Source organism: Rasamsonia byssochlamydoides (assembly GCF_041956645.1).
Source record: "Rasamsonia byssochlamydoides strain NRRL 3658 unplaced genomic scaffold VTN77scaffold_25, whole genome shotgun sequence".
Classification (NCBI taxonomy): domain Eukaryota; kingdom Fungi; phylum Ascomycota; class Eurotiomycetes; order Eurotiales; family Trichocomaceae; genus Rasamsonia; species Rasamsonia byssochlamydoides.
This window is the reverse complement of record NW_027192408.1, coordinates 310480-325564: the sequence shown is the minus strand read 5'-3', so window position 1 is coordinate 325564 and position 15085 is coordinate 310480. Positions and strand designations below refer to the sequence as shown.

Genomic DNA, 15085 nt, shown 5'->3' with positions numbered 1-15085 from the left:
CGGTTGCAAGCAGGAAAGAGGAGTTTTGGGGGGGGGGGGGGGGGGGGGGACAAATGCGTCTACCCTAGAACGTTTAATCCTTCTGATGCGGGGAATCTGATATATCACATTTGCTTTTGTTACTTCTGCGTCGGGACCTTTGCTGATTCTTGGACCGTAGGGCCTCCGATCGACGCTTTCTTATGAACCGAATTTTGCGAGCCATCCTGACACCTGCACCTGACCTTGGATCTGAAAAGAGAAGAAGTAGCAATCACAGGCTCTAACGGCTCAGGCGTAGTATTTAAGACGAGGATGCGATTCTGGACATCTCCAGAAAAAAAATCTGAAAAAAAGATAGAATAACACTTATTGTTTTGATTGAAAAAAAAAAACGCTGAAAATGGCAGTGCCTAGGTTGGGAAATTCCGAACTTCAGGATAGGTTTCTTTGTTTATATAAAAAAAAAGTTATGGTCCTAACGAGGCTACGGCCGTATAAGACGCAACTTAGAATTGGTCTTAGAAAGCCAATACAATACTTTGTTTGTGGACTTAGGATAGTAGGTACAGCTTCAAATGATTTTTAACCCTAGATGCTATTGTAATTCTATAAAACGGATCGGCAAGCTGCTGACTGGCAGCGGTTGTGACTTGAACTGGATAGACCCAATTGAACAAGACAGCTAGTTCCTTCAAATCAGTGATAATACCCTGTGGTCAGGATTTCGTTGAAGCTTAGATAATAGTCAATGTGGACGTGTCTTTGCCGCGGAATGTGAGTGATGATTGGCTCTCAAGTCACAGAGACGATAGACGACCTTCTGAGGAGCTGGACGCCGAAATCTACTCCGGAATGCGTCGAGAACTCACTGCACCGGGACCGGTGCCCTTCTTGGTCGCTATGGTCCGTTACTCGACTGTCGTCAGCAAGGTGTGGGAGGCTCTCTATGGAGCCAGCAGGCTTGAATCTACTTCCAGTCCCCTCCTCAATGAATATTTGGAACATCTCCTCTCCAAGACTGAGAAGGACGTGCCAGCGGAAGTCGCTTATGATCCTAGTGAGCCATTTTGCAGTCAGTTCCGAGGCATCGAATGGTGGCAGATGAAGTAGAAAATGCTGATACGTATTAAGTGATTCTGTTGCACATTGTTTGTCTACGATAGTGTATTACTGACAGTCAGTCAGAGATGGTTATACCTCCGATTACTGATCCGAAAGCCCATGCTCCAACGATCGTTGTCTCAGTCGACCACGGCTGCACAAGAGAATCTTGAGAACGAAGTGACCTGCATCCAATTGACACGAAGCATAATCGAGGAATTCAATCAGATTCCCGAGGACTATCCCAAGTATAATTTCCCATTTCTTCATTATCTCGCCACAGCTACTATGATATCTTTGGGCCTGATCATAGAGGAACCTTCCTTCGGAGAGGGGCATGGAGATCTAACGGTGCGAGCGGCTCGCTCACTCAAATTGTACTGTCGCAAAACGTGGGTTTCGGGTAAAATGGCTAGGACGGTGTCGCGATTGAATCAGATAGCCACGAGCGTGCTGTCTGGCCACGAAGGAATTAAGCAAACTGGTGAAACCGGTATCTTCGGGTCCCAAGGACACGTCCCTCCTTCATCGAATTCCGCTGCGGTCGCGGACACCCGTCTCAGACAAGAGCAGGGGCTCAGCCTTCTTCATCCTTTGTTGAAGGTCGATCAAATTCCGAGCCACACACAAGATCTTCCTCGATATGCGGGCCTCCTTCGATGAGCTTTAGAAGACCTGCCTCTCCTCTATCGGTTGTTTCTCCTTGCCCTCATCAATCTTCGTGTCCGGTGGTTTCGAACCAACAAAGAAACAGTGGTAACGTCACATATACTGCACCTGAGGAACGCGCTCTCTTTTATCAAGCCAGTCCCACTCAATCTCTAAGTGAAAGATTAAGGAATTCTCTACATTCTTCACACACCGCACAGACTACCTCGACGTCTCCCTTATCCGAGCTCCCGGAGCTCGTCATGACAAATTTCGACTTTGAAAGGGGCAACAAGTTCAACTATGCCGGGAATGGCATTTCTCATTGTCCTGTCCCGTACTACCATCAACAATACAACAGCTCCTCATTCATCGGTCCGGTTTCAGGGCAGATTCAATACGATGACCGTCGGGTCTATGGGAGAGACAGTTTGGAAAGCGGAACCCCAGCCGAAGCAGAGAACATGTTTCATTCAGAGGACATGCTAGGCGTAGTTGGAGCGGAATGGTTGCAAGCTTTGTTCGGAACAGAGCTGGATTCCGAAAGTCTTCCATTCGTGTGTGTTATATTCTCTAGGTCGTGGCGATTGTTGAACCACACAAATTCAAGAATCGGGAAAAACTAGTCCCATCTAATTATATTTCTGTCTCACCAACTGTAATCGAAGGTCAGTAGTCCCAGTCAATTATTATGAAGACTTTATTATAGTCTGATATGTGCTGAATTTGGGTAATCGGGTGAGAAATACGAAGTACAGAGCGACTGAAATGCCGTTCCGGCTCCCGAGATTTGATCATTACCCAGACTTCTCCTGATATGGATGTACCAGGGGATGATCATTTGCAAGGCTGAGATCCATGGATATGTCGGTGCAAATGTAGCTAGCCCGGAAATACCCCCGGAATTGCAACTGCAATTCCGCCCTGCTGCAGCAACCTCAGCGCCCCCGCATGGTCGGTCGGCAAACTAAAATAACAGTCAGTCAGGCAGCTGGTCAGCAGAGCTTCTTTGCAGTGATGACAATTGGCAGTTATCATCGCCCGACAGGGGATTCCCAACTGTCGGTATAAGAATTTCGTTTGCTGTGATCGGATGAAGATATATTGTAACACCTCAATTACATAAATTGACAGGTAAGCTTGCTGACGGCGACGAAGGGAACGAATTGAATCGGGATCTCGCACGCAGAGGAGTTTGTCGCCTGTCTATATAAGGGGACTCGATCGGCCAGGCTTAAGATTTTGAGATGAAGTGACGCCAGATAAGGAGGTGAGTTACAGTTCAAGAACACTGTTTAAACGAAATAATTCTCAGTTAGCTGACTGTCGATGGACGTTTGTCCTTCTACTGCTTCATGACTGCCGTTAAGGCTAAATCAAGCTCGTTCTTAATCTTTTTTTTTTTCCGGTTCTTTGTAACGAGCAGGCTTGATTGACTCCAGCTAATTTCATTTACAATAAACAGGAAAGGAGGAATGAATTCAGAGAAACGGTCAAATGCATCATGATGATCAACCATCTTCTCACTGTTTCGGATTTCTACCCATACCTGCTGGGACTCTGTGCCCTAGCTCTGGTTGCTCGACTACTGCATAACAAATACGGTCATGGCATCCACCATCTTCCCGGTCCACGCCTCGCCGCCTACACCGATCTCTGGCGGCTGTGGGTAGTCTGGCGAAGAAGACCAGAACAGGTTCATATCGCACTGCACGAGAAATATGGCAGTCTCGTTCGACTGGGGCCCAAGGCCGTGTCCATATCTGATCCTGAGGCTATCAAAACTATCTATGCCTTGAATTCCGGATTTGTCAAGGTGCGTTCATACTAGGTACCTACCCATATTGCTGGATATATTATCTGATTGTGTCCAGTCCGACTTCTACCCCGTCCAGCAAAGCATCGCCAAAGGCCGTCCGCTTCCCAGTCTGTTCAACACCACGGACGAAAAGTACCACGCGAAACTGCGTCGTGCCGTCGCCAACGCCTACACCATGTCCACGCTGGTGCAGTTCGAGCCGTTGGTCGACTCGACGACGAGGGCGTTTCTCGACCAGTTGACGCGCAGATATGCAGACTGCGACGACGACTCCGGGATCTGCGACTTTGGCACCTGGCTGCAGTACTACGCTTTCGATGTTATTGGAGAGCTGACCTTTTCTAAACGCCTGGGGTTTGTGGACCGTGGGGTGGATGTTGATTCTATCATTGCCAATGTCGAGTGGGCGCTGGGTTATTTCTCGGTGGTGAGTTAGTTTCTGATATCAGAATTGCCTCGTCCATCCTCTTACTTGCAGCAAACAGGTCGGCCAAATCCCCATCCTCGATCGCGTCTTTCTCAAGAACCCTATCCGCCTTTGGCTGACCAAGATCGGCCTCCTCAACGCCACCTCTCCAGTGGTAGTCTTCACGCGAAAACGCATGGCCGATCGCGCCGACGCTCTCAAAGAGAAACACGACGAAAGTCGCGCAGCAAGGAGAGACTTCCTCTCGCGCTTCATCGAGAGCCACCACAAAGACCCCGAGTTCATCACCCCAGAGCGCGTGCTGTCCCTGGCGGCATCCAACGTCTTTGCCGGCTCCGACACGACGGCCATCTCGCTGCGCGCAATCTTCTACTTCCTCCTACGGAACCCGTCCAAGCAGCAGAAGCTGATGGACGAGTTCCGCCGGATGGAGGAGGCGGGCGTGTTCCACCCGGACGACCCGCTGGTCAAATGGAACGACGTCCGCGATCTGCCGTATCTGAGCGCCGTCATCAAAGAGGCTCTCCGCTGCCATCCTGCTGTCGGGCTTCCTCTCGAGAGGATCGTCCCTGCGGCAGGAGTGACTGTTGCGGGGCAGTTCCTCCCCGGAGGCACCAACGTCGGATGCTCTGCATGGACCGTCCATCGGGACAAGAACATCTTCGGGCCTGACCCGGACGTATTTCGCCCGGAGAGGTGGATTGAGGCGTCCGGGGCAAAGCAGAGCGAGATGAACGGCTATCTGTTCGCCTTTGGCGCGGGGGCCCGCACCTGTAGCGGGAAGAATATCAGTCTGTTGGAAATGCACAAGCTGGTGCCGGCGGTGTTGAGAAGTTTTGAGGTGTGTACATACGATGAGATCCCCAGACTCATCTGTTCCTTTGATTGTCTTGTTACTAATGCCTCTTTCAAAGATATCTTTCGCCTACCCCGAGCGGGAATGGAAGCTACACAACGCATGGTTCGTCAAGCAAAGCGAGTTCTATGTCCGATTCAAGAGCCGAAAGCGCCACGAGCGGGAAAATAGAACTACAGCATTGGCAGAAAGTTGACTACTTCCCTTCCCTAATCTGTTGACGAAGTGATCTATCTATGGACCTACTCTATGGTATGCTCTTAGACTATGAGCTCAATTGGCTTCATATTCCGTATGACATCAGGCAGGCGTTGCACCAGTTATGTACTGGAATAGCATAGCATCAAGTTTTTATCTATGTACATGTATGTACATACGTAGGTACAACAGGAGACGATAGATGGAAGACAAGACTATATACTGCATACATTCACAGATTTTCATCGTTCCAATACGAGCCGAGGCCCTTCCATATTATTACCTACTTTCCAGGCGAGGCTTCCTACAATAACTCGTCAAAAGTCGCCTCACACCCTCCCCACCTATTTTCACGCAAAATATATATTTTTTATCCTTTTATTCTATAACAAAAGTATATAATGAGGATAGTATTAAAATATCTCTTTAAGTAGAGAATTGGCTAAGCTGAATTTTATATATATACAATACAGAAATTTTCTAATTTAATTATTGCCAAATTGACTTATTTAGTGATAAGAATTGACGAAATTTTGAGGTAAGATTTTTACTTACTAAAAAAATAAGGAAAGAAATAAAACAATTGAATAATTATATATATAGAGAGAGAGAGAAAAGATTCTATACTATTTTTTTTTGTCCCAGGTAAATGACACAAAGGGGTTATTATTTCTTCAGAGGATTTTTTAACAGGGTGCGAAAAAAAAGACTTTTGACCTAGTAACTGTACCGGTTACCATAGTTATTCATTGCTTGCCATGCCATAATAATTCTCGCCATATATATACATTTATATATCCCTTGGGTAATGCCTTGTCAATGCCTAGGAGTCCTAGGCAGTCGTGATATCACCACCCATGAAACCAAGCAGAAATAAATACACGAGACAAAAAGGAAGGAGATGGAAGCTGATCGGCCACCTTGGTTTTCTTTTAGGTTTACATTCAGCCATCTGGTCTAGTCAACATTCAGTCATCTTATCGTCTTCGTCGACATGTATATCCCTTTGTTAATATTTGTCTACCTCATTGAAGGATATCCCTTGCTAATAAGACAATTTCTTACTAATAAATATGACATCTTTCTCGCGAGTTTCTACTGTATATACCTGTTGATAGTGGGAGCGGGCAGATTTCATGAATATGTTTGTCTTTTTTCTTTTACAGCCCCGCCTCACAGTGCGCAAAACGGAAGGAAAAGTTTTTATTATTAATATTACTGATGGTGATTCAATCGTATGTAATCGCTTGAGCGGCAGATCCAGTACAATTTCCCCTCTCTGTACTGCACTTGAGCGCTATGTAGTCGAGTCTTTTGAAGGCTCTCTTTGGTTCAACTATTCGCGTCCTGGACTTTATAATATTTTCAGCTAAATCCCTGATTAGGAGATCTACGACGACAAACCTTGGTTGCAGTCTTTGGCCCCTTCATCACGGGATATCGAGAAAAAAAAAAGGGAAAGCACTTCCTTTCTTTGCACTTAGCTAACAAATTACTCTTACAAACCAGCTTAGCCATGCTAACCTTCGCTCTCTTCTTCCCTTTCTCATTCTCCTCCGAACAATCGCAGATCGCCTTCGTGACACTCTCAAGCTGAACTGCTCAGCTTCGCCCTTTCCTGCCAGGGAGGAATAATGACGAAGATGGCAGCACACGAGTAGCGCGTTCCGATCCCCGTCTCGTTCCCATAAACGACCTGACTGAAGGCCATCTCCTCGTGCTTTGGCCCCGTCAGCCAAGTAATGCCTGGAAGGTAGTAAAATGGCCACACGTCTCTTGCCACCTGTGGAGATTTGCCGATTAGTCGATCTCGTCAGAAGAAAAGTGGTGAGTCCGAGGGCTTTATTTCTCTTACCTCGTCGATGTCCTCTTCTTGCCCCCGGTCCGTTGTAAAGTAAGGATCCAGATTCTTTCCAACCCGCGCCATTTGGTAGCTGTCAAGCGTTTTACTCTGCCCCTTCTCTCGAGCGATCTTCGCCATGTCTTTGATTCCCCTCATGCGCCGTCCATAGAGCAACACTTTCCAGCGGATATCGATGTTGTCCCAGTTCCCAAAGTCCTGTTCGATTATGGTTTCGTAGTCCAGCTCCAACGTGGATCCGTACTTCAAGTAGTTTGACAATTCCTCATCATCATCATAGTAGCCGTATGTGTGGATATGATGACCTTTCGCTTTCCCCTGCAGAGACCCATCAATTCCCAGCTGCGAGTTTATTGAGTCGTATTTCCCATTGGACTCCATAACGGGGAGGATATCCACTTCATAACCGAGGGATTTGAATACGGAGTAGAGTACCAAATCGGAGCCTTTCAGAGCCCTCGGGAGACTCTCCGTGACCAAGTCCGATGTGTGGGCATATGCATGGGAACAGAACATTCCGAGAACTCCACCTGCCGGATGTCAGCATGGTTCATCACACCATCCCAACGGTAGGTCCCTACCTTCTTTCATGAAACCAGGTTGTTCAGTTAAAGCGCGAATGTATCCGTACAATGGAAGGGTCTTTGGCTCGACAATCGGGTTGCGTGAGAGGGCACTGCCCACCGGCTCCGTGACGTACAGATTGTACGTGAGTGTGATCCGGTCCCCCTCGGTTATCGTCTTGATTTCATGCTCGCAGTCGCTATAGAACGCTGCCCACTGGATGGTCGAGGCACTCGCCGGGCTCCAGTCGAAGTTGACCTCTTGGCCATGATGACGGACAATCAGATTGCCTCCTTTGAACGGAGACGGCAAACAGACAACGAGCGAGCCGATCTGGTTGGCAGAACGTGGGGTGTCCACGTGTTTACAGAAATGGCCCGAAGGCCCCGAGTAAGCCTGTATTCATATCAGTCCATACTCATGGAACAATGCTGCATGGCTGGTCGTACGTTCAGCTTGTAGAGATCCGCAGTCACCTTCCGGAACTGAAGGCAGTTTTCGAGCTCGGTGCTGACGCTTGGAAGCAGAATTTGCTCGATGTTCTCGAGAATACCGAAGTCGGCTGGGTGGAAACTACTTGCGAATTGATCCCGATCGAGCTTGCCGGCCTTTCGATAGCTCGAGTCCAGCACATCCTTGTCTCCCTTTCCAAAAGTAGCGGGAGAGCAGTCCATGACAAGCTGTCGGAGCATGTTTGCGTTTGAATCTTCTGTGTCACCGAGTGGGAGCACCAATCTCCGCGCATTGTTGGAGTTCTTTTCAGTCGCCCAGAAGATATGAACCGGTGGTGAGATGCGACGTGTAGAGGACTCGTCTTCTACCGTGTCATCATTCCCGATGAGAATGGTTCCACCGCAGGCAAACGAAGCCGACGCGTGTTCTCCCTCAATCGATTCCTTCAGCTGGCGACAGGCTTCGGTGAATGCATTTTGCTGTAACGACGGGACCGCTTGTTCGTCTCCGGACGCAGTAAGTTCCTGTAACTTCCGATGCTGCTGTTCTACGAGTGTTCGCAGGAGTGTTCTGTGGAAGGTATCAGGTTGTGCTATAGAAGTTAGCTACCAGGTGAGAATAGAAAGACCTGTCTACACCTCACGTTCTCCTGTGCGACGCCTCCAATGCTGCAATCTGGAATATATTCTGTCTCTCATGTTCTCCAGATCAAGTGAACCGTCCGTGAAGCTATCAAAATAGTCCGGGACCAGACGGCGGATGTCAGCTATCAGTTGATTCTTTATCTCGTTGAATTTCTCCTGATCCTCGAATTCACCACGATAGTTGAAATGCGGGTACCAGCACCGGAGACGACCTTCGCCCATCATGCGGCCGAGTTGCATGAGGAATCTGTCTATGCACGCGTCGAGTTTGCAGTCCTACGATGATAGGTCAGGGGCACTACTAAGTGTGATATACAGAAGAGGAATACTCGCCTTGATAATAGATTCATCGCATTTTGCTTCCAGCTCCGGCATCAGTTGCTGGTAGCTTTCTGGTAGCGATTCTCGTTCTTCAGATGAAGATGCCATGGTGGTAGAGTGCAATGCACAGTTGTGAGCAGAATTAGACGATAGGATGCAAAGAGAAGACCTGACTGGTCTGGGACTTGGTCTGGAGATGGAGAAGATGTGGCATGGACATTGGCGAGCTTATATAGGAGTTCTGCGGAAACTGCCAAGATGCAAAGCGCCGTGTAACCTGATTTGCTCTTGCCATTAGGGGTTTGCTGCCTGCTGAGTTGATGGATGAATGATGCTTGCTGTGGTTCAATGTGTATTTTTGGCGTTTCTTCCTGCAGCTCCCCGGCTGTTGCCTTGTTGATCGACACACCTAAGTAGGCGGCAAGCAGAACAACAGTTCCTTTAGGGTTAGAAAGGAAAAAAGGAGCGAGGCTATTAATGCAATAACATTGCCTAAATAGGAACCCTAAGTTAGAGCATTCTCTCTAAAATGATATTTACCCTTTTTATTGTTAGTTTTGGTGTAATCACCAGAAAGAAACTATAGAGGAGTAATTTAATTTGTAGCGTTCCTAAGACTAGTTACCTAGAACCTAGAACCTAGAATCAAACTTGAGCGACTTAAGAATCATTATTTCAAACCAATTTGATAGAGATAAAACGAGAAATTAATAGCACTCCTCTCTGGGCATCTAACCAGAATATGTAACCTATTTGCCCATTATCATTGTAGTTTATCCTATTGGGGGGTCATAAGAAAAACGTATGTAGTAATAAGAACTTTTGCTGCCTAGGTACGTTTAATATTTATTTATTAGAGTTGCTGGCATCCTCTGGAAACTTAACTGCAGATGTAAGATGATCATTGAAATACTCTAGACTAGACACAAGTTTGGAAAAGCTTTTCCATCTCTCTCTCTCTATCCAATGAAATAGATTGCCCACAGTGCCTAGAAGCTTCTAAGGCAGAAATTAAATTAGTTGGAATATTCTTCAATAAGCAGAAGACAGGGTTGGATTCTTAAGAAAGGTCTATGGATGGCATTGTCATGGAACTCATCTCATCCTTTTGTAGTTATTGTCTCAGATCTATTTCAATTTCTCAGCAGTCAATATTGGCAGGATAAGAGATATAGCTTCATATCTGATGATAGCCAGTATCTATCCTCTTTAATCCTATTTAATCATATTTGATTCATATGAGTAGACGGCATATCGATTGAACTAACTAGCCCCTATATATGATTCTAGAAGAAATAGCCAACATTGTTGGATGGTGCCGGGATTCTTGTTCCTAGAACGTTCAAGGCTCAGCCTTGAGCTCAAGACAAAAAAAAAAAACAAAACGTCTTGCCTTGAGCTATGACTAGCTATATAGAATAAGTGCTGTTTACGACGCATAATTTGTCCATACCAAAATTTGCGAGGCCGCTCTAATGGTGGTTTGTCTAGGTGCACTCTAACAGTTATTACGGCAGCATGAGATGACTCTGTTTAGAGGGTCTAGGTCACATCCCGGCCAGGACAACATACCGTATCGATATTCTGTACCTAAATCCTATCCCAAACTCTCGCTGCTGACGCATTAGCCGTGAAGCACTTGAGATACGTGTCGCAGGCATGTAAGTCTCCAATGGAGAAGTGAAGGCATGGACTTACTTGGCTACCGCTTTTGTTGACTCTGACGGCACGTACACCCACTGAGGCCAATGCGAGACACCATTGTGAGCGATACTATAGAGCACGTTTCGTTGATCTCGAGGCATGAAGGATGAAGCTGAGGGCGATGCGTTGGCAGCCGATTAGTCAGACTGCCAGGTGTGTTGGGAATCAGGTGACCGACAGCTGCTCCATATGCACCTGATGGGTGAGAATGAGAAGCCTTGGACTCCTGAATATTTGCAGTGGCAGGCTAAACAATCATCTAGTCTTCTTCTCGTTATATCTGAGGCCAAGAGGATTACCTAAATAGGTAAATTCCCTATATGACAACGTCCTCTAACTGAATGCTTACTCCAATTAACTATGAAGCTCCTTATTAAGAGCACAGGTAAAAACTCACTGAGGGATCCTGCTATCAAATTACTTATATCTATAATGAGAACCATCAGTTGGATATAATTGTAGTACGTGGCTGCAATGGCTTGGATAACCCCTAATCTGAAGCTCTTAAGATACTCCTTATGGAAGGCTATGGTTATCCCTGGACGCTGCTTCTTTGCCACAAACGATATCATCGCAGTATGACCCTGCTCAGGTGCTCAATTCATATTAAGTCTGCTTTTCAATCTACAGTCGCAGCCTTGTCTGCTGCTCGATTCTCTGAACAATGTCCTCCGTGTGCAGCATCTTTCGGAATATTCCTTTGGCTACACTTCCTTTGCAGTGCCCGTCATTACCTTCTGTCAACAGAGCCGATATTTCTTTATTATCCATGACTCCACGCTTGCGCTTGAAGTCCACCCCCGGGGTTACACCAACACAGTTATACTGCGATTGCGCCGCGCGCAGCTGGCAGATCTCGTCTGTCTGGCATGTCCCCGTGCAGCTGGCGACGTTGTACCCGCGAGACTTGCGGGCATAGTACTCGTCAAAGGCGGTCGTGTTGGTCGCGAGCACTTCTGTCAGATTGTGCCAGAAGGCCGGGGTGAGTTCCGCGAGCGGATCGGTCAGCGGCGGCGTCACGAGCGGTCCGTAGACTTCCTTGACTGAGTAGTACTTTTCCCAGACTGGCCCGTAGGTTTGATACGTGCTGGTCGACATGTTGGTGATGTACTCCGTCATGTCCAGCACGCCGAAGGTGAACGGGTCGACAGTGTATACTCGGAAGGCAGGGTTCCCGCTGGTGGGTGTCAGCGCTGGAGCGATATATGAGACCTCGACGGCGGTGTCGGCGGTTTGGTCGGTGTAGTCACTGTAGGTAATTTCGAATTCGTCTTTGTGGGTGTGGCCTGAAGCAGGTATAAGTTAACATAACCCATGATATACTAGCTGTCTCAAGAGATCAAGCTTCTTACCGAAAAAGAGCGCCGCAATCGTAGCCTCATACCGATTGACAATCTGGTCAAAATAGTTGGAACTATCGTGGAAAGCATCACCCGAGCCCATGGGCATGTGTCCAAGAATGTAGACTCGCTCCCCGGCATCTTCAGCCGCTTGCAGCTCTTGGATTAGCCACGCCAACTGTCCGCTTGGATCAGCCTCCATGGTCGCTTCATACAACCAGAAGTTTTCCTTGTAGTACATATTTGTATTCAGCGAGATGATGCGCAGGTTTCCTCCCGGATAGAGGACAGAATATGCTCCGGGGTTCGTGTCCGCCGTCGCTGCGGCTGTCGAGCCGATCCACGGTGACCAGAGGCTGGACAACGTATCGTAGGTGTACTGGCTACTGATAGTCGTGTCGACTGCAGCTGGTGGAAAGCTGTTGACGGGGTTGACATCGTGGTTGCCCACCACGCCATACACCAGGTTCAACCCCGACATCTTCTCATAGGCACTTTCCAGGTCATTGATAACTTCGGTTGTCGTGGTCAACCACACCGCCCCTTCCACCACGTCTCCAGTGAAGAGGGTGAATGCAGCATTGGGTACAATCTGCTCAATGGCCGCGTACAGGCTTTCTTCCAGACTGAGGGGCGAATCGCAATTGTGGTTGCCATACGGCCCCGCGGGATATGAAGTATTTCCCGGCGCATCGGCGGCCGTGTATGGTCTGCAGCAGATGTTCCTGGTGCAGTTGTAGCTTGCTCCGGTTTCATACGAGAGATCGACGTGGATGTCACTGATGTGGACTATCTGGATGGGAGTCTCTCCGCTGACCGCGGGACGAGTTGCACTTGGCTTGGGGGACGGGAAAGAGATGCTGGTGGCAGTGAGAGCAGGATAGTCACAGAGTCCAAAGATGGTGGTGCAGAACAATTGCGACGTGTGGGATGGAACAGTCATCTGTCGGAGATCATGGGCTAGAATGGGTCCTTCTCGAGCAATTGCACCCGTGCAGACATCCGCGTCTTCAGCCTGAAAGTCGATCAGATGAGCCAGCCATAACACTAGGACTTTGTGATGACGTACTCCAATATCAATGCAGACAGTCGTAATCACATCGACGAAATCACTATTTCCGAGGTGTGCGAGGCCTTGCAGAACGACAAGGAGAGCCTGTTATGAAGATAATGAGTGGGAAGCCAGAATGACAAAAGCAAAAATGCTCTCTATTAAAATGGACGAACCTCGCAGCCGGCGCAATCGACTGCACTCTCCAAATCGGAGATGATGGTGCTGACCGTATTCCTCTTCACCCCTGTAGCGGCAGCCATACTGGCCAGCCAAAGGACGAGATTCACGAGTCTCATATTGACGACATTCAATTTAAAGAGGAGTTAAATTCATGTTCTGCACAGTTGACCTAATCAGCAGCAATAGCAGATCATCCTGGATTTATTTTATGCTACCCTCCGCAACACTACATATAACTAGCCACCCCGCCGTTCCACCCCTGTCACAGGTCGGCGAAACCGCTATTTCCGATCGCATCCCGTTAAGGAGATTATAACGTCAAACTTATAGTATAATCTTCACAGTCATGTGCAACGGCCAACTTTCTGAAATCCGACATATCCTCCGGCGTTATTTACGTGTGCTATGGCTAGTTATTTATCCTGGTTACGTTTGCCGGGCCTATAGAAACCAAGCAGGTTAGCACATGTCGCCGTACAAGCGGGGAAGAAATTAATTAATATCACCACACATTATTTCGGTTTTTGTCCCCGCCAAGCAAGTAAGTAAGCTCTCTAAAATAGTGTAAAATATTAGTACCCAACTACCTAGGTATGTACGGAGTACCTGGGGTAAGTATGTGATGAATTTGCTCGATAGGGAGAGGAATATTTGAAAAGGGTATATCTTTATAGTCCTCTGGGGGATTTTAAGCTTAGTTGCAATTTGGGTAGGTTTTTGGCCCGCCTAGGCAATTCCAGCAATAATATTCTGCTGTTATGGAGAAAGGGTGGATTTAATGGACCCCATTTGTGCGATCATTAGAGGCGTTTTAGAGCAGATAATTAGAAAATCAAGGAGCGTGGTGGGTGGGAATTTATGAACTAATACTGCCTAACTTTTAGGCCATTATCGCCGTATGTACAGTTCCTTAATCATTGCCTGCCTAATGTAGCTCTCTGAGAGCCTTTTGACGCAATCGGATGGAAGAGTGTTTATCAGGCACGCCTTGCTGATTGGTGGAGATATCACCACAGTGAGTGAATCGGAATAATAAATCACTGGTAGTAGGGCACAATAGGATGTAGAAAGATACACACGCATATAGCATAACTAGAAGATCAGGTGCTGTATATATCTCTATCCTGCCTGCTGTCATGCAATAATTTGCGAATGCAGAAGCTTGAAGGTTTATCACCCACCCAGACACAGAAACGCAGTTAGGGTTAAGCCGCAGGAGGAAGGAGAAGAAACATTAAATACAATAGACTAGATACAGAGAAAAAAAAAAGAACAAATCAGAGAACATTTGCACGAGATAAATCCCACCCTATCATCAACCAATACCTAGTTAATTAATCAAGGCTTCACAACACTCAACAACTGCAGCGTAAAATACGTACAGAAGGTCACCGCCCAGGGAGGCGACATGGACACATTATTCCCAGGGGGATTGCAGGCAGATGTGAACGATCCGTAGGACTCTCACTTCTGCTCATGTACTGGGCGTGTTGCTCGATAGGGCAGCTTTAGCCGGGACCAGAGCGGCAGGATGAAATGGCTGTTATTATTTTATGATTTCAGTCGCATAGTTAATAAATATCTGTTTGGTAGAGAGGGAAAAGAAAGCAGGAGTCTAAAGAAGAGGGGGCTTGTGGAAAAAAGGAGAAAAAGGGGAGAAAATATAAAAATAATATTCGAACAGGGAACCCCCAGCGGGCGAGGATCGAACTACCCATTTAGTCAAGGGCCCCTGTTCTTATGGAGGAAGTACTCCTTATCTACAGTTGATATGTGGGAAGGTAGGTACCTAGCTGGTAGATATGTTGCTACCTAGAGCTTACATAGGGTGGGCTTTAGGCTGCAGTGCAGTGCTGTAGGACAAGAATTGGTTGTCTAGGTCGGTAGGTAGGTACCTAGATGCAGTGGTGCTAACGTCAGGAACCCTCTGAAA

The 15085-nt window shown here is 47.3% G+C and overlaps 3 protein-coding genes across 3 annotated transcripts; 1 reads left to right on the top strand and 2 right to left on the bottom strand.

Moving 5' to 3' along the window:
• Nucleotides 1-3238: 3238 nt before the first annotated feature.
• VTN77DRAFT_3630 (uncharacterized protein) lies at nt 3239-5029 on the top strand (the record flags this gene model as incomplete). Its single annotated transcript, XM_069419600.1, has 4 exons — nt 3239-3547; nt 3606-3977; nt 4036-4818; nt 4892-5029. The coding sequence occupies 4 exons, from the start codon at nt 3239-3241 to the stop codon at nt 5027-5029; spliced, it is 1602 nt and encodes a 533-aa protein (XP_069278421.1).
• A 1590-nt stretch (nt 5030-6619) lies between these two features.
• On the bottom strand, nt 6620-8928 carry VTN77DRAFT_3629 (uncharacterized protein; the record flags this gene model as incomplete). The annotated part of the gene is made up of 6 exons (XM_069419598.1): nt 6620-6814; nt 6887-7422; nt 7474-7852; nt 7906-8501; nt 8553-8829; nt 8887-8928. 6 exons carry the CDS (start codon nt 8926-8928, stop codon nt 6620-6622), a joined length of 2025 nt encoding a protein of 674 aa, XP_069278420.1.
• Nucleotides 8929-11202: 2274 nt separating this feature from the next.
• Nucleotides 11203-13232, bottom strand: VTN77DRAFT_3628 (uncharacterized protein; the record flags this gene model as incomplete). Its single annotated transcript, XM_069419597.1, has 4 exons — nt 11203-11864; nt 11931-12933; nt 12988-13074; nt 13146-13232. 4 exons carry the CDS (start codon nt 13230-13232, stop codon nt 11203-11205), a joined length of 1839 nt encoding a protein of 612 aa, XP_069278419.1.
• Nucleotides 13233-15085: the final 1853 nt, after the last annotated feature.